At 38.3% G+C, this 25677-nt stretch overlaps 3 protein-coding genes across 5 annotated transcripts; all 3 read right to left on the minus strand.

Moving 5' to 3' along the window:
• Positions 1-1568: 1568 nt before the first annotated feature.
• LOC106154297 (uncharacterized) lies at positions 1569-3819 on the minus strand. The gene is made up of 2 exons (XM_013528613.2): positions 3714-3819; positions 1569-2057 (listed from the first exon to the last, which is right to left on the minus strand). The coding sequence occupies exons 1-2, from the start codon at positions 3754-3756 to the stop codon at positions 1723-1725; spliced, it is 378 nt and encodes a 125-aa protein (XP_013384067.1). The 5' UTR covers positions 3757-3819; the 3' UTR covers positions 1569-1722.
• A 6103-nt stretch (positions 3820-9922) lies between these two features.
• LOC106156292 (sorbitol dehydrogenase) lies at positions 9923-24748 on the minus strand. 3 transcript variants are annotated; one of them, XM_013531486.2, is made up of 10 exons: positions 24538-24748; positions 16013-16121; positions 15217-15250; positions 14826-14990; positions 14023-14185; positions 13724-13842; positions 13305-13370; positions 12985-13163; positions 12340-12461; positions 9923-11071 (listed from the first exon to the last, which is right to left on the minus strand). In XM_013531486.2, exons 2-10 carry the CDS (start codon positions 16070-16072, stop codon positions 10918-10920), a joined length of 1062 nt encoding a protein of 353 aa, XP_013386940.2. In that variant the 5' UTR covers positions 16073-16121; positions 24538-24748; the 3' UTR covers positions 9923-10917. The 3 variants fall into 3 exon arrangements, with proteins under 3 accessions (XP_013386940.2, XP_013386955.2, XP_013386947.2); XM_013531501.2 differs by lacking the exon at positions 24538-24748 and adding an exon at positions 17435-17538; XM_013531493.2 differs by lacking the exon at positions 24538-24748 and adding an exon at positions 17461-17518.
• Positions 17786-23638, minus strand: LOC106154291 (sorbitol dehydrogenase). Its single transcript, XM_013528606.2, has 9 exons — positions 22812-23638; positions 22543-22576; positions 22146-22310; positions 21574-21739; positions 21251-21369; positions 20652-20717; positions 20336-20514; positions 19656-19777; positions 17786-19322 (listed from the first exon to the last, which is right to left on the minus strand). Exons 1-9 carry the CDS (start codon positions 22869-22871, stop codon positions 19169-19171), a joined length of 1065 nt encoding a protein of 354 aa, XP_013384060.2. The 5' UTR covers positions 22872-23638; the 3' UTR covers positions 17786-19168.
• Positions 24749-25677: the final 929 nt, after the last annotated feature.

The raw sequence follows: 25677 nt of genomic DNA on the forward strand, positions 1-25677 counted from the left end.
GTTGTTATGGAAAGTTTTGAAAGTAACAAAGAGACAGTGTGAGACATCGTGGTATTTGAATGTGGCGTGATATATAGGCTTAAAAGGAATATTTTATGATTGTTAAATCTGAATGCCCGAATAAACTCCCATGCTGACAAAAACGGGTTTTTCTCCTCACTATCTCCAAGTGGTAAAACAGCATTGCCATACCATTTTTTTTGTCAAACAGTACTCAACAATTGCCTTCAAGTTATAAAATAATGTCTTGTCGCTTGAGAGAGCTGATAACAGCCAGATGAAGCCAGACGCACCAATGACCGTTGGTGATGCTAGACACTGAATATGGGGCGTATAACTCTTTCACAGATGATAATTTGGGAAATATGGAGATCAGATCCAAATTACGTTTTAATCGTTTTTGCATGACTTAGCATCAGCCAAGTATTTTTGTTTGCTTTATTAGAAGTATTCAAGTAAAGAACTGTAATACAATAACACTGAAAAAAAATTAAAAGTCATTAACACGATTGAAATTATTGTTTCCTAATCAGTCAGAAAAATAGGGAAAATGAAAGAAAAATGATTCGGGAAAAAATATGAAATTTGAAATTTCAAGAATAAGATATAGAGAGATGGTGGCGCATTGGCTTGTGTGTTGGACTGCTCATTCCATTATTAAATGTTCATTGCCTCGTGATAAGTGAAAGTTGGAAGAGAGAATAAGGAGGAGAATTTGCGTGTGTGTGTGTGTGTGTGTGTGTGTGTGTGTGTGTGTGAGAGAGAGAGAGAGACGTAGAGGGAGATTATGCATTATTTCTTGATTGATCGACTTGTTACGATACGATGTTAGTGATATTTTGTGGGAGGATGACAGTACTGAGGCAGTATCTCTACCATAAATCCGCCAAAAGCGCCTCACTGCGACTACAGTCACGCAAACACTTGATTTCTATAACCACTTAAGCCAATTACTCAGGGAGCTTATTCGTGACGAACTTTGTTTTCCATTATATGTATGTGACATGCGGGATGAAAACCCTTGTGAAGATCAAGTTTTAAGAAACTGTTCGTGTAGGGGGCATTTTGAGAGCTAAATGTTTCCACCGAAGCGCACATACGCAAAGCCCATATTGACAGATAAATGAATTAAACCGGTCATATTGAGAAATGCAACGGAACCTAATTAAAATATGCTATAAGTGGGGTTTGAGCCTAAGATTATTTTCAATTATTTGGTTGATTTTATGCAAATTTGCACGCAAACATCTAATGTATTTGTGTGCTGAAAAAAAATCTGTATCATCCAATGAAGTTAGAATACCACTTTGTCAGTCACTGCTGCATACAGCCAGAGGGTGAATGACGACTTTTTTGCTTGAAAATGTATGGTAACGGAAAAAAAAAAAAAAACAACGGGCATGAAATTGACAGTGATTCTAAGGCCCATATTCTGACATGACGAATTTTGTATGGGTTGTTTTCACATTCATTCGTCTGAATCAAATTTGACATCGACTTTGTGTATGGCATCTAAGGAAAACTACATATTTATTGTATTTACGTATTTGGTTAACAAATAAGAAGTGATGTGTTTCACATTTAACACGAAAAACTGTTAATATTGTGCGTGATACTGTCATGCTAAATGGTTCTCCTCAACCGAAGCTCAGGGATACAGTGAAGAACATTCTGGTTTGCAGTGTGTGTTTTGTCAAAGTCCAAATAATAATTTAGATATTGTCAACCGGACGAATGTAACCGGAGCAGACGGCAGACAGGGGCCTCAAAAGCTGTACAATAAACAGTCCGAGCATTCTCCGCTTGGGGGCGTTTGTCAAAATCTGCCAGGACGTCCATGTCCAATACTACTTCTCCCCGTTTACCCCAAGGTGTTTCTGATTCTGAACCGCTATAAATTTTTCTGAATGAAGGGAACATTCTTTTCAATGGAGACTTCTGCACATCTCTCGAATTCTGATACTGGATTCTATTGTTTGCATCTCCCCTGAAGCGAACTTGGACGTGGTTTGCCATATCGTAGTTTCGCAGCCGAAAGGCGTAATCGGGAGTGACAGCTGGAAGTTTACAAAACTTTGTTTTATGACATGTATATTTAACATGATTCACATATCTTTTAGAAAACATTAACTGTTAAAGCAAATACATATTATACGGAAGCCAGAAACACGTGCCCTCTTGCCAAAACGCATGCTTCTGTTGTGAGTGCTAAATTCGTATGCAATGTTTTGCTAAGCGACTGGCTCGAGCGTCTAGGAAAACTAAAAGGATATCACACTTCTCTGGGAAAGGCAAAACTTAATTTCCCAATTAAAACTGAATAATTGAGATGGAATGTGGGTCACTTTGACAAATTGGCAAATTCGGTATGAATGCAATAGAGACGTACGTCTTTAATAATCTTGCAGGAAAATGAACTACCGCTTCACCTTGCTTTCTTTTGGTTTACCAATTTGGGTAATCATCCTTGTAATGCCATTATGATTAAATGGTAAAAGGTTTAGTGTTTTACAAAAATAACATTTATGGTACAGTGCGTCTTTTTTGCTGTATAGATATATTCCATTTGGTGCATTTTTGCAAGCTGAATCAACTATATCACATGATCACGTTAATGATTTAATTGAAGATTTCATGCACAAGTTACATAAATCTAACCTTATATACAACCTTAAGTTCGATATGTGATTGTAAGTAATTAAGCCCGCTTCACAAAAACCTTGCCTTCACAAAACTTGTTCATGTAAAGCAGGAGGGTTAAAGCTTTCATGAAGCACGTTTATATACATGCTTTCCTAACCTATGCACGCAGCCGTGCACTTATATAATAAGCTTGTCTAATTTAAGCAAAGACAATAATATTTGACGGCAGGATTAACATTTGCATTGAAACACACTATCCAGACAGAATAATATCAAACCGCTCTTGGATGCCTGCAAAAAGTATTTGGAAAAGTAAAATAAAATAGATTTAGTCTTTATACCTAGTGGGTCTTCAAAAGGCAGTTGATCTAAGGAAAAATAGGAAAGTGTAGAAAAAATACTCATATGACTAGAAAAAACATAGCCTATAAAGATATTTAAATCATCGCCTGTAAGAATTTTGCCCGTGTGTGAATGGTGTGTGGAAGATGTCTATGTCTCTCATTGGCTTGTAAATTTATTGTATTAACTTTTGTGATATATATAAACATTTGCAATAAGGCATGCTGTCTGTTCATTTATTTGTCGAATTCAAATTGATTTAGGGAAATATTCCAAACAACGCACCTTCTACCTTATCATAACTTAACAATCATTTTTTGTTCCATGAATTGTCGCAACACCACTGTAACACCAAGGTGTATTTTATCTAAAGTCTGTTGAGAAAACTGAGACAAAATGCAGACAAATGACTAGATAGATACATAGATAAAACTGAAACTTAAGAAAAAAAAATATATTTACCTGTTATCGAGTTCTGAATTTAATAGCTCAACCCCAACGATTATATTGATCCTAACAGTACTATCCCGCTACGAAAATGACTTGAAACTAAGAATTCAAGAACGGGCTATAATGGAGCAATGTTAAACATTGGTGATTGACAGATAAAGTTAAAATTACCACGAAATAGTGCCATAGAGTATAATGGCCTCGCGCTCACTGTATGCGTTAAACAGAAATCTCATTTGGTACTATAAAGATATTACAACATTTTGACAACTACTTACCAAAGGCGCAAACAGTAAGGACCAGTAGTACTGCTGGATTCATAATTAGTACAGATGCCTATTGCCTGTTTAATCCAGCCGTCTCCTTTGTGAAACTTAAAGTGGTGTCGTCTGCTAACTAAATATATTAACACGCGAGGGATTGTTTCTTATATGTAATGGTCGTGTTGACGTCCGTTTTTACATGAGCCCATTTTGTTAATGAACTCGTGATTATCCTAATTCCCTAAAGAGACCGTTGAAATGACGCACTTTTTTCACTTATTGTTCGATATCAGTGCTTTTGTGTTGCATGCAAAAGTGCAAATTCAACGATTCTATTAAAATGGCCTAATGTATAAGACGTGTACAAATATTAGTAATATTCGCAAAGGCGTCCATAACAAACGTGCAAATAAATAGCGGAAAGACGACAATCCACGCTCTTCAACGGAAGTATAGTGCATTTCAGTTCCAAAATGATTTATATTCAAATTGACTTTGGTTTAGTCATGTACAAAAACAGGACAGGGGAACAGATTTGATCATTATGCTCCTTTAACTTCTCCCTTTCTCGACGGCAGCCCTGTGATATGTTGGCCTGACCCACTCTTCCCCTCTCTTCAAACCAAAACTGTTCTAGGGCGATCTTTATTAAACTAAATTACAATTTATACCTATATGTAGTAATTACAACTACGCGTCGTCCACTGTTTGCGACGTACAAGAGCGTACTAACATCGAGGCGCAGCAATGAGGAATTGAATGAAGATTATATCGCCGAGGTGGAGCCAAGACTCGCATGCAGAGAGAAAGAGCTCGTGACATTCAGTGGAACAAAAAGGCAAAGTCGTTATGTGATGTATGTGTCAGACAACCTCATGCTTTTCACTGACAGTTGTCTTTATTATTATATACAAATACATATGGGCGGCTAAAAGGGCAAAAATTCATGTCGTCGATTCAGTTATGTTTCGTCGATTCACTGCCTTCTCATCGATTCAGTTTCAAGTTTAAACGACCCTGTCATAAATTCAGCATCTACTTTCGTCAGTTCAATTGTCAAACATTTCTCACCTACGGTGTATTAAAACCAATGCTGTCACTTTTTTCGTCGATCGTGTAACTATTCTCGTCGATCGTCTAATCTCGTCGATCGTCCAACTAATCTCGTCAATCGTGTAACTATTCTCGTCGATCGTCTAACTATTCTCGTCGATCGTCTCATCCATCGATCGCCAGAGGGCGCTGCGGTAGCAACACGTGCTTCTGTCTGTCAATCACGCGGTAATTTTTAACTCGGCCAGCCATGGTCAGAGTTGAAAGCAACTAGAAAATAATGTCCCTACAACAGATTTTAATTATTAACAATTAAAATTGAAATTGTTGAGAAAATTTTCTTATTTCACTAGCAATCATTTTGTTGTCTGCCATTTTGATAGTCATGTGATAGGCCAATGTGCTACCACAGCGCCCTCTGGCGATCGATCGATGAATGATGAGGTGACGTTACAGGATCGATGAGAGCAGTTAGACGATCGACGAGAATAGTTTGACGATCGACGAGAATAGTTACACGATCGACGAGAATAGTTTGACGATCGACGAGAATAGTTACACAATCGACGAAAATAGTGACAGCATTGGTTTTAATATACCGTAGATGAGAAATGTTTGACAATTGAATTGACGAAAGTAGATGTTGAATTTATGACAGGATCGTTTAAACTTGAAACTGAATCGATGGGAAGGCAGCGAATCGACGAAACATAACTGAATCGACGACATGAATTTTTGCCCTTTTGGCCGCCCATAAATACACACACTGGAGAGGTGTGATGACCTAGTGGTTAGCACGCTTGATTCGGGTGTGAGGGGTCCCGGGTTCAAATCCTGTAGCCGCGACTTATCATTCTGGTAAACATGTAAAACCAGTACTACCTGTATCATGCGGGGGGTCAGGACCCGTAAGCTTTGAACAGCAACCTGACTAGGAGTTAGGATAATTCTCAGATAAAACCCTACTGCCTTAGTAGCAAAAATCCAACCGGATCATAAGCAGGCCTACCCAACTACCAGACTCGACAACTAAGGATCCTGAATTAACCGGTATATCGGACCACGCTACCCGTTTTCAAGGTGTGTGTCAGATCGCATTTCGGAGTATCATACCCCAGATCGAATTTTGTAACACGACTGCGAGCTCATCCACGCTCGGCTGAACAACCTTAAACTGTACTCTTACTTTAGAGTACTCTATTTTATTGTCTCTATGGGGATATATGGGGACTTTACGACATTCGTTTTGAATGTTTTAACCACTTTTGATAGGGCTCTTTTGCATTGTATTAGATTAATGTGGCAGTCTAAGGTTCATCTAGGTGGCTTTCAAAATTATGCACCCGGTTTTAAAATCATATAGCGATTTTACGACAATCGTTTACTATCCAATCAAGGTGACAGCCGAGCATGCCAGGGCTCATCCTGTCGGTGTTCTGGCTGATACTCCGAAATGCGATCTGACACACACCTTGAAAACGGGTAGTGTGGTCCGATATACCGGTTAATTCAGGATCCTTAGGTGCCGAGTCTGGTAGTTGGGTAGGCCTGATAAGGCTAGCGGAGAAAAACCGTATACAAACATAGGGCAGGCAAAGCTCTTTAGTGTGTTCACACAAGTTTGCCTAGAAATGGTGTTGCCAACTTCAACACCCTCTCCCAACCCGCAAGGCCAGCGTGGGATGAGTAGGCCTAAAATCCAGCATGGAACGACCAACAAACACACGGCCTCCAGTACCCAGCCGCACAAACGCCCTGAACTTAGGAGGTGATCCTGGTTCAGAGTGCAGGAGGTGCTAAGACTCTCTGGGTCAGTAAGGATCACCAAACATCAAGACCAGTGAAAAATTTCAACATCATTACTTACAACATTAGAACTCTGAAGAACAATGAAAGACTTGCAGAATTGGAAACTGAACTCTGTATGAAGAAGTACAACGTCAGTTGACAACAGACTGCCATGGGTGATTTCAACGCCTAGATCGGGATAAATTCAGACGAGCAAGAGCGTGCCACAGGGAAATTTGGCAGCGGAGAGAGGAATGAAAGAGGAGACTTACTTATTAAATGGGCGACAGCAAATAACTTGAAGATCATGAATACCGCCTATACAAGAAAAAGATATCAAGAAGATGGACATGGCAAAGCCCAGATGGATGTACAAGAAACGAAATTGATTACATCATGACAAACAGACCGAACATCTTCACGGATTTGAAAGTGCTAAACGGGCAGTGACCACAGAGCAGTTACGGGAGTGATTAGGATCAATGTCAGGAAGGACAGACAGAAACGCCTGTCAAATCCATCAAAGAGACCTAGTATCGAGCAACTGGTCATAAAGAAAGACGAGCTCCAAATCTTCCTAACGAACAGATTCAGTGCACTAGAGCTAGAAGGTGAAGATGGAGTAGATGAAATGAACGATAGAATAACGACCACCATCCTAGAATGTGCATCAGAAGTCGCACCGGCCAGTAAAATGAAGGACTCAAAGCTCTCAACAGAAACGAGGATTCTCATGAAGAAAAGACGGATGATGAAGAAAATGGAAGTAAACAACAACAGGGACATCAGAAACAACATCGAATATGCAGAACTGGATAAGACCATCAAGAAGAAGGCAAGGGAAGACATCAGGAAGCAGAACATGAAGAAGATAGCAGAGACCATCGAAAATGGAAAGAGCATGAAAAGAGCAAAGAGATCCTTTCAACTAGGGCAGGATAGAATGCTGACTCTTCAAGACAAAGATGAAAATGAGCTCACCACACAATACCAGATATTTTAACGAGTAGAAGAATTCTATGAAGAGTTGTATGACAGCAACAAGGGAATAAATCTCAACAAAGGCATGCGATCTACCAGACATAACAGCTTGGGAAGTAGAGTCAGCAGTCAGCAAAATGAAGAACGGGAAGGCAGCAGGAAATGACAACATCAAAGCAGAAATGGTAAAAGCAGGAGGAGATATCCTATCTCAGGAATTAGCCAGGCTCTTCACAAAGTGCTTACATCTGAAGGAAATTCATGCAGCATGGAAGAACGCCAACATGATCATAATGTTCAAAAAGGGCAATAGGAAAGACATCAAGAACTACAGACTCATCTGCCTACTTTCTAATTTGTACAAGATTTACACCAAAATATTGACCGAACGGCTAACAAGACAACTAGATGAAGCGCAGCCAAAGGAACAAGCAGGTTTCAGAGGCCAGTACACCACTACTGATCATATGCACACTGTCAACCAGCTCAAAGAGAAATGTCTCGAGTATAACATTCCACTATGTGTAGCATTCGTTGATTATGAAAAAGCCTTCGACTCAGTAGAAACCCAGTATATAGGCATCCCTGCAAGATCTAGGGATCGAAGATGGATACGTAGACGTCCTCAGAGACATATACACCGATAGCTCTGTAACAGTCAAACTACACAAGACCACCAATAAGATCAGGATCAAGAAAGGTGTACGCCAAGGAGATACAATCTCTCCTAAACTGTTCACAGCAGCATTGGAACGTATATTCAGGGATCTAGACTGGCAGGACAAGGGCATAAACATAGACGGTACCAGGCTCAATCACTTTAGGTTTGCAGACGACATAATAATAGTAGCAGATGATGCAAAAGACCTCGAAGAAATGCTACAGGCGTTAGCAGATGAAAGCGCAAAAAGTGGGCTAAAGATGAACACCAGCAAGACAAAGGTGATGTTTGGACCACTAACCACCCCTTGTACAGTGATGGTCAACACCGAAGAGATAGAAGCAGTAGAAGAGTATATATACCTTGGGCAACGGTTCAGCCTAAGTGATCGAACACTGGAGAAAGAAATCCAACGAAGGATAAAAGCAGGATGGGCAGCATATGGGAAGCACAATGACATCTTCAGGAGCAACCTTCCTACCTGCCTGAAAAAGAAAGTGTTCAATGCTTGTGTGCTGCCGGCAATCACCTATGGTTCAGAGACCTGGGCATTGAATGCCTCCATGGAACACAAGCTACAAGTATCTCAGAGAAAGATGGAAAGAATTATGTTGAACATCAGTCCAAAAGAGCGGAAAACGAATGTATGATTACGTGAACAGACCAATGTTAAGGACGTACTGCTCACAGTTAAAGAAATGAAATGGAGGTGGGCAGAACATGTCAAAAGAATGAAGGACAATAGGTGGACAATGAGGCTTACAGAATGGACCCCAAGGTATGGACAAAGAAAAAGAGGAAGTCCGGTCAAACGATGGAGGGATGAATTAGATGACTACTGGAAGTCTTGGAAGAAGAAACCTTGGCCAAACTGGAAATCTGAGGCTCAGGATAGGAAACAATGGAAAAAGCATGCTGAGGCCTTTGTCCAACAGTGGAACACTATACGCTCTAAATGATGATAATGATGACACACACTGGACAATAGAAGTGTCACCCCTACTGAACCAATACTTTGGGGGGAGATAAATGACTGTGGAATGATATGCTCCTGGTATTGTTTAATTAACATCAAATTTCACGAAAAGACCAACAATACAATTCCATGGTAAAGATGTTTTATGCTCATTAGTCACATTATAAGTAGACCAGGCATTATAACTTTGATTACTCTGATTCAGGGAGTGACACTTCAAATGTCCAGTGTGTGTACCAGTACCACCAGCACTCGATCCCTAATCTAGATTTAGCAATTGGACTATGCCATATCAACCGGAACCAAGAACACCCATTTTGATTATAACCATAATCTACCATGATAGGCATTCTGTAAACTGCAAAAAATGTCGCCAACAACATTAAGGCAACATACAAGCGGGGTGTAAGGTAATGTTTGTGAATTATCCTTGGATGAAAAGCGGTCATGTTTGTGTCTGATCAGTTTTCTGACCTTGGTTCATTAGCGTTATGGTTATCATTATTACTTTTTAGTAAAAGTTTAATGTCGTTTTGGATGATTTGTTAAAATTGGAACGAACGATAACGTCAGTACACATTTATTTTCATAGCTTGTCACTACGCGGTTTTAGCAATATTGATGAGAGAAGTCTAGGCAAACCATTCCGTGCAATCATGTCTAAGGCCAATTAAACCCTAATGAAGCAAAGCCTACCGCCATCCCCTCCAAATATATTTTTGCGAAATTCCCCGTCTTGCATGGCGACCAAAAACCAACGCAAAATAAAACGAACATTCATTTTTAATTCAGAAAATATAGATCAAAACCGTTATCAAGAAACCGCGGCTATAACTTCATTAATTACAATTCTGCACCAAACATGTCCAAACCAAAGCCATCTGTTTCAGAGCCATTCCAAATATTCCTGATCAATTTATAATGCTGATCGATCTTAAAAATTGCTAGTCACGTCTAAACATGACATAGACGTTACGCACCTTTACCGCTAAAAATTATTATCGTCGTCATGCTCATACAAGCTCAGCGTATATACAGTATGTAGGCATCATTATCATGTGAATCAAATAATCTTGTCAAAAGTCTCTGCTTTATGGTTTCATTCTTCAAGATAACTGTTTTCTATTGGAGCAAAATGTCTCTGGCCACCTTCAACCCTTCTTTTTACTTGGCGTATTCAAATGCTTCCAGAAGTCTGTACACTTTATGTGATCCATTACTCAAAAATCATGTTAGATGAATTTTTTTCTAGCAGACATAAGCGTAGCATGTTTCAAATTGAGACTATGGCTTTAAACAATGGAGTAAGCAAAGTAATGCTGATCAATTAAGTATTGCTGATCTATTTTCAGCAATGCTATAATAAGTTATAAACGTCGCTAGATTTTGACAAGGAAGTATCACCCCTTTACCTATTAGACATACAGTTTTATGTTTGTTAAGCCCCCTTTATACTGGACGGCGTCCTTTTTCGTCCCGTAGTGCGACCTGTTTGAGAGTAAAACAAATATAACTTTACATGCCGACAACTGGCCTATCATTGACCATTCATTCTGCCATCAAAGCGATACGACCACAGCGATTCCAGTTTCATGGTCGTACAAATGACGCAAAAAGTACCGTCCAGAGTAAAGGGGGTTAAACGCCTATCTAAACTCAACGTATAATAATTTGGAAGCAAATTATCTTGTAAAACAAATTATCTTGTCGCACTTCTCTGTTTTTCTTTCGTTCTATGTGATAACCGTCTCCTGTTACAGCTAATAGTCATTACACGCGATGGCCACCTTCATCCCTTGTCTATTCCTGGCGCAGTCGAACGCCTCCAGAGCTTTGTCCAGTTTAAATCGATGAGTGATTAGCGGTTTGATGTCCACTTTGCCAGAGGTCACTAACTCCATTGCAATTTCGTGACTAAAATAGAGGACATACTCTTTATACAAGTACGCGTATATTATATGAAGTGCATATACATGGCGCTCTTGGCAACTAAAGCATCATATATTGAAACTGTTTTTCGACAAATGTAACCTTTATGTCCCATCATGTTCCCAACAAACGTTTATTTAGGCAGATTTACCTCCAACCATGTTACCTCCCACCTCAGTTTTAACACAAAAACACTTACTTTGTATTGCAACTGTCAGCATCTTGGGTCTTTTCATTTCAAATCTTTGGACAAAACTTTATATACTGTTGCTCAAAATGGTTGTCACACTCTCTAGAAAGTGTGTTTAATAAGATAATCGGATTTAAAATATATATATATATATATATATATATATATATATATATATATATATATGTTGATATTTTGGATTCAGTCCAACCTACAGTAATCAATGACTATTTGTGATTATCTACCGGTAGGTCAAATATGAGCACATGTCAAAGGATGCCAGATCCAATAAGATAAACCTGTGAGGATTATGCAAACATATGTTCCTAGATTTTTCTATGAAATGGGTGTTTTTGTTGGGGTACTTGAGATCTGACCTTCACCAAGCTAAAGCTGAAACTATGTCAAGACATTGGTCTTAGGGAATCGGCTTCAGGAAATCCGACATTGGCAGATGGCTTAGCTTTTGAAGTCCATCTGCTGTTAGAGTACTCCACCGGCAGTGTTGCTCCTGAGAAATTCGCAGGCAGAAAATCTGCCGCCCGTACTGACCGTATCATCATCAAAATTACCAGAAGAACCCGCATTAAATCTGCCATTGCAACTGCTACAGAATTACGGGCTCATCATTTGCTTCGCCTTACCCACCTAACTTTGAACCAAAGAATCGCCCAACGTGGCTAAAGTGGAGGAATCCTAGGTTAATATGTAATCATAACCACTGGTTATGAACAGGAGCTCAAAACCAGTGGCCATATTGAGAAGCCCATTTAATCTCCAGGAAGTGTGCAATATAACCATGACTTTTGTTTCTTTTGTATTTTTAGTGATTAAAATAGTTTATTATTACTTTATCATTATGATAATTATTTATATATTTTTTATCAATATGCAATGCAATGCTACAGCTGTACAATAAAGAAAAGTTGACATTTGTAAAAGAATCCATAAATTGTATCAGGTGTACGTGAAAACCATTTAGAGCAACAGTGTATAAAATCTACATGAAAATCTACGTGAAAATCTCATAATATTTTTATTGGAATAAAAGAAAACAACATACCAGTTTTTGTAGGCAAAACAAAAATATATGTCAATTTCATTAGTGAGCGCGTGAAATGCCGGGATAGTTTTGTTGGTATTCCCAGTTCCTACAACAGCCACAACTTTACCTGGCTTGGTAGCCTAACGACATGAAAAATAAGGTGCAGTATAAAAACTGATTGCTTAAATGTTCAACGATGAAAATTAGATTTTGACATATGGTATTGACGACGTCCAATGTGAAGTATTTATCTGCAGTATATACTTATCTTTCACCCATAACTATATCCTTCCGTAAGGAGAAGCGTCATGGCTGCGTTGGACATTTAATATTAACGGATAAACGCGAGGTTTCCATTTATAAAGAAAAATACAGGGAAATATTTAGGTTGTAACAGGGTGCTCAGTGAAAAAGAGCTTGTAAGGACTTCATTTGTTTTATATTTCATTATTATTATTATTATTATTATTATTATTATTATTATTATATTTGGGAGTTATTTTTATTATATTTGTATATCTCTCTTATGAGCCTTAATGCATAAGGGTTTTAATAAATTGAAAAATGGGCGTGACACTGGCCCTGCGCTGATAGAACTAAAACTACATGTAGGGAAGTGACATTTATCCATTCAATTGTGCGTCTTTAAAGAAAAAGACTTACCAAAATGGCCATTGACAGGGCTTCCTCGGCACCACTACACTCAATCGAAGTTTCGGCCTCGCACCCCATTAAATCTTTTACTTTGGTGGCAGCAGCTTGGGGGTCGTCGCTAGCCTTGACAAGGAGAGTGTGAGTTGCCCCCAATGATTTAGCAAAGTCAAGACGGTGCTGGAGAACATCTGAGCACACAAATACAAGACGTATAGCTTAACAGGATTGGTTATAAAAATTAGATTTGCTATAAATACATGAGAGAGAGAGAGAGAGAGAGAGAGAAAGAGAGAGAGATTGGGGGAAGGGGGGAGCGTAAAATACTTAACCTGTAATGCAGACTTTCGTCGCCCCTGATGCTTTAGCGGCAAGAAGCATTGCTATCCCAACAGGGCCTACGGGAAAATAATAATTCGCATTATGGTTGTGGCAAAAGACTATTAAAACTATTCTTAAAAGGTAATTCTTACACACACTTGATTTAACATAAACAAATTAGATCAGCTTAATAGGTATTATCCATGCAGACCAAAAAAGTGAGGTTGGGGGTTAATGGAACTGTCACCTGGAACCTATTTTAATGTGTGCACGTTCACAATTGCATAAACATAAACATTATCAACGTTTGTTGTATAGGCCCCGGAATCAAGGTCGACTCCTGCACGCATACCAACATGAACATTTAATGACACCTTTGATAAACTGGTAGGAATTGCTGTTTTATAAACTTACAAACATGAATACTCACCGGCGCCTGTTACAATTATGCTGGAGCCAGGTCTAATGCCTGCACGCTCACAAACATAAACACCGACCGCCAGAATGTTCATTAGCATTCCTTCTTCCATGCTTAGGCTGTCTGGGAGCCTTAAACATGAAACGATACGCACATAAAAAAAGGTTTTAAAAATCTAAATGACGGGCCACTGTATTCAAAACATACACATTAGTGTCATATTTTTGTCCTTCCGTTACACTTTAAATTTTTAAATCAACAGCCAAAGACAAAATTTGGATATGGCTTGTCATTCTTATTTCTACTAGCACCTGTGGCAGAAATTGGCCGGGTGACAGCAAAGGGCTCGAAGCGCTCCGTCGAACCCTGGTGTCCCACAAAAAGTAACCCTGTTGCGACAAATGTTGTAGCGGCCGGACAGACATATCTCGCATTTACGGCATGCAGCAGCTGGCTCTGGTGTCACTCTGTCACCTACATGTTTGAAAATGAATAAATGAGGTCAGTTTTTTTCCATGGACTTCGGAGAGGGAATAATATGGGCGGCCAAAAGGGCAAAAATTCATGTCGTCGATTCAGTTATGTTTCGTCGATTCACTGCCTTCTCATCGATTCAGTTTCAAGTTTAAACGACCCTGTCATAAATTCAGCATCTACTTTCGTCAGTTCAATTGTCAAACATTTCTCGACGAAACATAACTGAATCGACGACATGAATTTTTGCCCTTTTGGCCGCCCACAGTAGAACCTAGGCGGACACTGTTAGGATGCACCAAAATAGTGGGTTTAATTAATAAAGCAATTTTAACTCGATCTGAAACACTATCAATTTATTTGAGAGGACTAAAATAATAATAATAATAATAATAATAATAATAATAATAATAATAATAATAATTAAAACAGCAACTTTATTATTCTGAAGGTTAATTAGCTGGTTAACAATGAAAGAATTCTGAGATGAAAAGTGAGATGGTGAAAAATGCTCTTAAAATATATGTCAACAAAATGGTCAGCCCGTACCTGCAAGCGAGTTAACATGCAAAATTAGTGAAATCGATAAATCCAACTGTGAAAAAAGACATAGCCTACTAGCGTCAAGTTTTGCATTTACCAATTTTCAGGCTTGTTACTCCCTCTCCGATAGATGTCACTGTTCCACTGAACTCGTGACCCAAGACGAAAGGTTCTTTGATCGCCAGAGTGCCAAGAGAGCCCTCTTGCAAATAATGAATATCCGACCCACAAATCCCAACGCAGGCAACGGCGATCTGTACCTCTTGATGTGACAATTGAAATCAATAAATGAACAAATGAATAAATGCAGTCGATTAATTTAATTTGTTATGTAGGTGATACATGTAGCAATACGCTTAGTCTAAAGAAAAAAGGTTGTTCACAATCAGCACACAAAAAATCACAAATTAGATGCGTGTTATGTTTAAGTTAAACAATTTTAAGTGCAAATATGAAATAAAAGCCTAGGTATTAAAGTTAGAATTTACCTCCCTTTCCTGGCAATGGGACTGGTCTTTCTTCCTATTATGATAATTATATGAATCAATGGACAGTCAGACAGACAGACAAACAGACAGACAGGCGAAGAGACAGATACTAAATTACATGAGAATACAAAAAATATTAATCAATTAATTTTATTCTCAAAAATATCCCAAAAAGTATATTTATAATATGTGGATGCATCAATAAACAAATGCATTATTACACACGTGCATACACATATTTTAAGATGTATCGCTGATGTATTATAATACAAAAATGTATGCAGGAACACTGTGCACATGACCAACCGCTCTTCCCTTTTCGTTTTTTTTTTCACTTCCAAAACCTGCAGTTATGATCATAATATAAGTTCAGACTAACGGTAAATTGGTTAACGAGCAACGTTAAGGGTTTGCCAAAGAACAGGTTAGCTATAGCCTATAAGCTACATTCGAGAAAACCTACTGTGATACATGCTGCGGTTCTCGTTGGCTTGCCTAATTATTTCATCGTTGATTTGCTAAAGGTGATCCCAGTCTTAGATTTTGGTTCATTTATATCACGAACACTTTAACCTGTATGGATTTAATGGGAGCAGTTACAAGAGCCTTGTTTCTTAACATCGGGAGTTTCGTAATAAGTGCATGGGGCGAATGTCACGTGCTCAAAATGAAAAGTAACAGGCTCCTGGCTGTCACGTGCATTAAGTTGAACTGCAGCAAAGTTCAAATTCCTTGCACGAACGTTGTACAGTCTTACACTATGTATTATATCGATATATGCATACATAAAACTTACCATTCGCAAATCATCCTTCCCGTAAATGACTGCTGCAAGCTGCATCTTGGAGTTCGACATTTTCAATCACAGAATGTTTCAGTTATACTCGGTTGTCTGCAAACTTACACTGTAGAGATAAAGAAGCGCACAGTTTCTCATTTAATTCTATTTCTCGCACCTTTAATATTTATCCATATATTTTAATTGGCGTGAGTAGCGTGCAGTCCACTAGGTGTTCGATGTGAAAACATCGGCTGTTGTGATAGAGTGCGTACTTATATGAGCGTCTGGGGTGGCTTATCAATTCAGGCCCCGGAAATATTTGAGACGGGATTGGGGGGGGGGGGGAGGATTTCCCCACCAGTAATGCTCCTTGGCTCATGACTTATACTATTGAAAAAATGGTACTTTTGGGGTGGGGTGGGGGCTCAGCTCCCCTAGTGCCCCTTCTCCGTCGCTTTCTAAACAATGCTTTTCTTTATAGACCTACAGTGTATGTACCCCAGTGCAGTCCCTTGATCCGTCTAAGACTACTGTTGATTCGATTTATCTTTAGTGGTTGTTTCCGAACTGCATCTTTCTTCGGTTAGGGGTCTGGTTTAAAAGCAGTACACGTAATACAAACTTAATTGCTTTATAGAGGTTATGAGGTTATGAGTTTCGAATAAAAGAAAATCTTGCTTTGGTTTCTAATAGGCTTTATTAATTTGCCCTCAGTACATGCTATTCCAGACAAGTTAATGCTACGCTGGACCACGTTACAATTGTCGCATCTTGATTTACCTCGCCACAAATGTAGCCACACTTTCCCCAGACTTATTCTAAGAACCCTTATACAGAGATGCCAACCATAGAAAGAATATAACCTTGAGAATATATTTTGTGTGCACAGAGCGCTATACCACATACATGTAACCAACCGTAACTGCAGTGCGTGTTATTATAATTTGCAGATTCATGATTATCGTTCACAAGATTATATGTAACTGTATGTATTTTAAATTCGTACTTTGTTTATTAATCAAAGTACAAATGTCATTAAAATGTCATTTTCAAGTAACAACAATATGATTCTGGTTATTTTAAAAACACGAAAAATTTGACAGCAAACTAGCCTCAGAGAATCCTCTCATGTCATGCTCACATAAACCAATTGTACGTGACAGGAAAGGTATTCTGCTTGGAAAAGTAGTCCCTTCTGCATTATTTTGCACAAGTGTCATTCGTCCAATATACAAATCCAAATAGTCCGACTACCCCTAACATGTACATACCATATGGGACCCCAGACGTCCATTCGTAAGACTTCCCATTCCTGTCACACCTGTACTATTTTCCTGTCAATCATCGAAAATATTCAACCCAACTATCGACTTCTATCTTTATACCTGTACGTGAGACAAGACCGAGACTCTCATCACAATGCACACACATACGCACCACAACTTGCTCTCTTCGGAACACACCTTACAGATCCCCAACAGCAAGATGACTGCAAAAAAGAACAGATAGTCACACTACCTGTTCACAATTTATCTGATATGTGGGTCAAATTCAGCATAAGGTTGCACATAGCGTTTTTAATAGTTGATAAACAGGCTGTATTGCAGCGTAGGTCACTGTATCAGTCCTAACGCCAATACGCACAAGTTTAAATGGATAACAAATCTTCATTTTTATTTGACGAGAAAAGTGCCATAAAACGGCGAATTTCCCATCCTTTTTAATGGTTAATGAATCCGCTTATTCAAAGTAAGTTGTAGCGGACCACGAGTAAATGAAGCAACACCATTGGATAATACTGCCGTTTATTCACGCAGTGTGAACAGAACTGAACAGAATCTGAACAGAAACTGAACAAAAACTGAACAGAAACTGGACAAAAACTGGTGAAAACTATAAAAAGAAAAGAAAAAGAAAAAAATAATAATAACAATACAGTGAAATAAAGATAAATAAACTAGATATACTAAACAACTTAATTCATGTGATCTTAACAACAAATAATTGATCTTTGCATGTGTGTAAGTTTTTACTGTTTATTATTTAATTTTAAAACACTCACACTAGAACAATATCCAGACTCGCTTTCTCCGCTAGCAACTGGCTGCTCAGATACGGCCATAGCAATCTGAGCTGGTACTGTAAATTTATTTGATAACATAAATATACATGTGCGTGTTGGTCATGAAAATGCCACACCCATACTAATATAAACTTTAATAAACACGATGCTAATAACTTATGTTACTGATTAAACTTAAGTAAACTTATGTAAACTTTTGTAAACTACACAAAATATCTCTATATAATTGAATTACACTTTATTTAAACACATAAATTTTACACAATCTACACGTAATATCGTAACATACCTCCACTCTGCCAATAAGTATATAAATGACCGCGCAGAGTACATGCAACATCGGCTTTTATACAGTTGATCACATGACTAGATGAATAGATGTTACTTAATATTGAGCAGTGTTTTAGTTTCTTCTCTAACGCAATATAAATAAACATAAGAACAGCGTGGAAAATATAAAATAAAAATGATAACGTACTTAATTTCTGTCGTGTCGGCAACAAAGTTATTTGATTTTAAAAGTGTTTTTTGTTACAATATCTTAAGCGAACATTACTTTGAGATGACGGTCCACATGGTCCAATAACAAGCACATATTTTAGAACAATTGCATTAACCGCATTTTTGGTGGTAAAATTAAATTTATTATATTCCTATTAGATGTTTAATTACAATGTATTTATTTCATATGAGGAGTTCTAATCCATTTAACTTTCGCCTAAATAAGGAGCACCAGTGATGCGGGAGCTCAAAATATCACTTTATCTGCACACATACATGTTCACAAAGGTAAAATGTTTAGTCTCGCCACTTCTCATTCATGATAGCAAAGCTTGCAAATATACAGACACCGAATAGGAAAACATGCACTGCATAATATGTTATAAACGTCGCTAGATTTTGACAAGGAGGTATGGTCCCTTTACCTATTAGACATACAATTTTGTATGTTTGTTAAGCCTATATATATCTAAACTCAACGTGTACTAGTACATGTGTGTGAAAGCAAATTATCCTGTCAAAAAATTTTCTTGTCAAACTTTGCTGATTTTTGTTTCATTCTATATGATAGCTGTCTTCTTTTACAGTTAATAGTCGTTACATGCGATGGCCACCTTCATCCCTTGTCTATTCCTGGCTAACTCAAACGCCTCTAAAGCCTTGTCCAGTTTAAATCGATGAGTGATCAGCGGTTTGATGTCCACTTTGCCAGAGGTCACTAACTCGATTGCGATTTCATGACTGAAATAGAGGACATACAATGTACTCTTTATACATATGCATGTATTATATGAAGGGCATATACATGGCGCTCTTGTCAACTAAATCATCATATACTGAAATTGTTTTTTTTGACAAATGTGGCCTTTATTTCTTATCATGTTCCAAACAAAACGTTTATTTAAATGGTTGCCGTGTACAATAAAAGATAAATAAATAAATAAACATGAGACATGTGTGACCACCAACTCAGAGTTTCACATATATATATGTGTCTGAATAAAAAGGGTGAAAAGTTAAATCTTACGCGAAAATTTCATTATATTTTTATCCAAATGAAAGAAAACAACTTACCATTTTTTGTAGGCAAAACAAAAACATATGTCAATTTCATTAACTAGGGCATGGAATGCCGGGATGGTCTGGTTTGTATTTCCAATTCCCACTACTGCCACAACTTTACCTGGCTTGGTAGCCTTGGAACATGAAAAACAAGATTCAGTACAGATAAAAAACTGATTGTTATATATCTAAATGTTCAACGATGGAAATAGAATTTGACAAATGGTATTTCTAATGGCCACTTTTTAGTATTTAACTGTGGTCTGCACCTATCTATCACCTTAACTATATCCCTCCGTAAAAAAGAAGTGTATTGGTTGCGTTGAAAAATATGTTACAATCGCATAAAAGCAATGTGTCCATTTATATACATTTTGTAGAAAAATACAGTTAGGACGTAAAACGGTGCTCAGTGAAAAGGAGCTTCCAAGTGCTTCAAATGTTTGTTATTTCAGTAAAATTGTTATTATTATTATATCTAAAAAATAATAATAATAAATTTGAGAAGTTGTTTCTTTTTATTATATGCTGAATATCTTTCCGATGAGCCGTAGGGCATTAAGACTTTAATAAATTAAATTGAGTTCATGGGTGTGACTCTGGCTCTGCGCTGACAGATCTGAAACTAGGGCAATGTGATTTCCACTCAAAACTATTCATTCAATCGTGCGTTTTCAAAGAAAAAGACTTACCAAAATGGCCATTGACAGAGCTTCCTCGGCACCACTGCACTCAATGGAAGCTTCGGCCTCGCACCCCATTAAATCTTTTACTTTGGCGGCAACGGTCTGGGGGTCGTCGCTAGCCTTGACAAGGAGAGTGTGAGTTGCCCCCACTGATTTAGCAAAGTCAAGGCGGTGCTGGAGAACATCTGCGCACACAAATACATTACATATAGCTGTACAAATACATGACTCATAGCTTACCAGGCTTGGTTAGTTAAAATGGATATGGAATAAATACACGAGAGAGAGAGATAGAGAGAGAGAGAGAGCGTAAAATGCTAACCTGTAATGTAAACCTTCGTCGCGCCTGATGCCTTCGCGGCGAGAAGCGTTGCTATCCCAATAGGGCCTACGACAAAATAATAATGCGCATTATGGTTGTAGCAAAAGATTCTTAAAACTACTCATAAAAGGTAATTCTTACACACACTTAATTTTACTAAATCAAATTAGGTCAGGATAATATGTTATTTTTCACGTAGACCGACAACGTTATGATATTCAGACTGTGCTTTCAATAGAGCTGAACTTTACTTAAGAATTTCAGTTATAGTCATTTTGTGTTCCTTTTTTTCGGTATTTCCTTTCAAAAAAGATAACAATATGTATAGGGCTTTATGAATAAATATTGGCACCACACAATTGCCACTAACCGCGTTTTTCAGATTATATGCACATCAATTCATCATTCTGTAACGCTTACCATTTCTGTTATTCGCACACAATTGAGAGACATCTTTAATGTGTTCACGCTTACAAATGCATAGACATCAACACTATCACCGTTTGTTGTACAGTATGTGCGTCAGAACCAAGGTCAACGCCTGCACGGGTACCAACTTGAAGATTTAATAACACCTGTGATAAAGCATACATACTCACCGGCACCTGTTACAAGAACGCTAGAGCCAGGCTTAATGCCTGCACGCTCACAACCATGAACACCGACTGCCAGAGGTTCCAATAACATTCCTTCTTCCAGGGTTAAGCTGTCAGGGAGTCTTAAACATGAAATGATGCACACATAAAATGGTTTAAAATGTTAAAACGGTAAAAAAAAAAACTACAGTGCTGGCAATGGTATACAAACATGGCATATCAGTGTCACATTTTGCCCTTGCATGGCAATTCATAATTTCAAACCAACAGATGACAGCCAAAGACAAGACTCGGCTATGAAATGGCATTCTAATTTCTATTAGTACCTGTGGCAGAAATTGGCCGGGTGACAACAAACTGCTCGAAGCCCTCCGTCTGACCCTGGAGTTCCACAAAAAGTAATCCTGTTGCGACAAATGTTGTAGCGACCATCTACTACACATAACTCGCATTTTAGGCATGCAGCCGCTGGCTCTGTTGCCACTCTGTCACCTAGATGTTTGAAAATGAATAGATGAGATCACTTTGTCTTTCATGGACTTTCTTTGACTTTCATGGAGGTAAGATCTGAGGAGGACACTGTTAGAATGCACAAAAAAAAAAAAAAAATTAATAAATCAATATAAACTCGACCTGAAACACTATCAATTTATTTGAGAGCACTTAAATTAAAAAAAAAACAAGAAAAAAAAACTTCATTATTTTGAGGGTTAAATCGCTGGTTAACTATGAAAGTATTCTGAGATGAAAAGTGAGAAGTTGAAAATGCTTTTAAAATTATATGTCAGCAAAATGGTCAGCCCGTAGCTGCAAGCGAGTTGCCATGCAACGTTCATGAACTCGGCAAATCCAACTGTGAACAAAGAAATAGCTTACTACCGTCATGTTTAGTATTTACCAATTTTCAGGCTTGTTACTCCCTCTCCGATAGATGTCACTGTTCCACTGAACTCGTGACCCAAGACGAAGGGTTCTTTGATCACCATAGTGCCAAGAGCGCCCTCTCGCAGTAAATGAATATCCGACCCACATATCCCAACGCAGGCAACGGCGATCTGCACCTCTTGATGTGTCGATTGGAATGAATAAATGCACTCGACTTTTTTGTTACTATATTGAATCATGTAGAATATTGTAGGTGATACATGTAGCAATACGCTTTGTCTAAAGAAAAAAGATTGCATGTTCACAAATAACACACAGAAAAAAATCGCAAATTAAATGTGTGTAATGTTTGTCAAAAAACTCCGGTTACAAATATGAAATAAAAGCCTGGTATCAAAGCTAGAATTTACCTCCTTTTCCTGGCAATGGGACTGGTCTTTCTTCCTATTTTGATAATTACATGGATTAATAGACAGTCAGACAGACAGACAGACAAACAGAGAGACGAACAGATAGACACTTAATTACATCAGAATAAAAAAGATTAATCAGTTATTTGTATTTTAATAAATAATGAATATTCCATTAAGTATTCCAGAAAATATACGGATATATCAAGCACGTTGCAGTTTTACACTACATGTTATATCAATATATGCATACCATACACAAAACTTACCATTCGTAAATCATCCTTCCCGTAAATGACTGCTGCAAGCTGCATCTTGGAGTTCGACATTTTCAATCACTGAATGTTCCAGTTATACTAGGTTGTCTGCAAACGTACACCGTAGAGATAAAGAAGCGCACAGCTTCTCATTAAAATATTTTGTTCAATTCTATTCTTCACATGTGCACTTTTAATATTTATCCTGACATTTAATTGTCATGAGTATCGTGGAGTCCACTAGGTGTTCGATATGCAGCTGTCGTGAAAGAATATTTCCATGTAATTAGATCGATCTAACAGGATCAACCCATCTCCAAGGGGTTTCTCGATAAATTGCTTTCAGGCATGCCTACTGAAGCGGCTAACGATAACTAATTAACCGTAGCAGCTTCAGTAGGCATGGCAGACATCTTAGACGCTTAAGCTGAATGTAATTTAGCGAGAACCCCTCGAAGATAGATCGATCCACAGTTAGTACGATTGGGTCTGGGAATGGTCTCCTACATTGTATGTACCCTAGTCCCTGGATCCGTCTAGGGCCGCTGTATAATCGATTTATATCTAGTGGTTGTTTGCGAACCGTATCTTTATTCAGTTAGGAGTCTGTTCAAAAACAGTGCCCGTTATACACACTGTGCTTTAATGAGGTTATAAGGTTATGAGTTCCCAATAAAAGAAAGTCTTGCTTCGTCACAATTGTAGCCAGACTTTCCCCAGATTTATTTTAAGAACCCTCCTACAGAGATGCCAACCTTAGAAAGAATTTAACCTAGAGAGTTCATATGTGCACAAAGCGCTATACCACATACAGGTACATGTTACCAACCGTAAATGCAGTGCGTGTTATTATAATTGGGGCTAGCAGCTCGGTTTTCACATAAACGCCTCTAAATACAAATTCAAGTTTTATTTTTATATTTTTTCCGGGGCGGCGGCGGGAGGGGGGGAGGACGGTCACTTCGTAAGATTTCGTACTCAGAACCGAGAGAATCTGGAGAGCGCGAGACAAGATCTACATTGTATACTCAGGTTAGTCTGGAGAGTTTCCATGGAAACATTGCCTCATTCCAGTAGCCTAATGTTGGTTTCTAGATTTCTAGCCTAGTGTGCACCTGATGAAATAAAAACTATTCATTTCTGTGCCATTTAACCACATTCCCTGTATATCCAATCACGCTCCATGTCGACGGACGTGTGCGTCTAATTTCTGGGTCCCATGAAACAAAGCTCCAATTAATTTAAATGCAGTTTAAGTCTTTGTCGCCTTCTTAACTTCAGTGACTGGTCGAAAATTGGTCCTTTAACTCAGGTCAAATGTTCTGGGCTATTATGACGAAGACTTATACGCTATACACCATGGCGTGGTATTTTAAAATATACTGCTTTGTTTGGTATTTTTTTCACGTTCAATAAAAAATGAAGGTGACAGCCGAGCGTTTGTACATGCAGTCTGCTAGCATACATTAATTGTACAGGTGTGACAGGAAAGGTATTCCGCTAGAAAATGTAGTCTGTACCCCATTCCTCTGCACACGTGATCTTTGCCCCATGTACAAACCCCAATAGGGAGACCAACTCTTACCTGTACTAGTCATATAGGGCCCCGGGCTTTCATTCCCGTGACACCGGTATTCTTAATTTATCCAGAGTCAATCACTCAATATACAACCCAACTATCGACTTCTATACGTGTGTCAAGGTCCGGACTCTCGTCAAAATACACATAAATACATACCAGAACTCACTCTCTTCGGAACAACACCTTATAGATTCCCAACAGCAACCTGACTGCAGAAAAGAACAGATAGTCACACTGGGTTCACTATTTTATCTGATATGTGGGTCAAATTCAGCATAACGTTGCACGTAGCGTTTTTTTTTTTAAATATATAATAAGGTTTACTGTTGCGGTGTAGGTCACTGTATCAGTCCTAGCGCCAATACACTCAAGTGGATAACAACTTCATTTTGGCGGGAAAAATTAAAAAAAAAAAAAAAAAAAACGCCGATTTTCCCATACTTTTTTACGGTTAATGAATCCGCTCATTCTAAGTTGATTGATTTTAAACCTATTTTCGTTATAATCTTTTAAGCGGTCATTACTTAAGGTAGCCATCTATGAAGATCCACATGGTCCGATGGCAAGCACATTTTTCAGAATAATTGCGATTACGGCCTTTTTGGTGGTCAAATGGGATTTATTATTTTCATATGTGTTGTTTAATTACAATGTATTTATTTCATTTGAAGAGTTGTTATCCCTTCAACACCAATGCTGCGCAAGGTCATGCGACCATTTTAACATCACACATCCATGTTCACAAAAGTTAACTGTTTAGACTCGCCATGCACACTTCTAATACATGGCACCAAAGCTTGCAAATATACAGACACAAAATAATAAATGATCCACCTATTTGTAAAAAATAGTCCGATCTTGCCGATTTTCGACCCAAACCTACATCTTCCCTAACAAAACCACATAGAATTTCAAGCATAGAGTGAACAATTGTTTCAGACAGTACAGGTGACGACACAAAGTGTGAGTCTGTAAATAAAAATGCTCAAGCCCATGACATGCTACATACAATAAATCATTGCCGTCATGACATCAAATAGCCACCTGTGTTTCAGTAAGTGACTGGTGTGGCAGGAATGGTAGTCCGCTGGGAACCAGAGTCCGTTTCCCATAACTTCGTTTCATATACCAACCCCAGTACTCCAACTAACCCTAACCTGTACAAATCATATGGTACCCCGGACTACCATTCCTGCCACACGGTCTTAATCGGGGACTGACTGACTGTTGCTATTATTTACTCACCGACTCAGGTTAAATGTACTTACCATTTTGCAATAATTGACCTCCGTTAAA

This window comes from Lingula anatina, chromosome 7 (genome assembly GCF_051362555.1).
Source record: "Lingula anatina isolate TDL-2025a chromosome 7, LinAna3.0, whole genome shotgun sequence".
Taxonomy (NCBI): Eukaryota; Metazoa; Brachiopoda; class Lingulata; order Lingulida; family Lingulidae; genus Lingula; species Lingula anatina.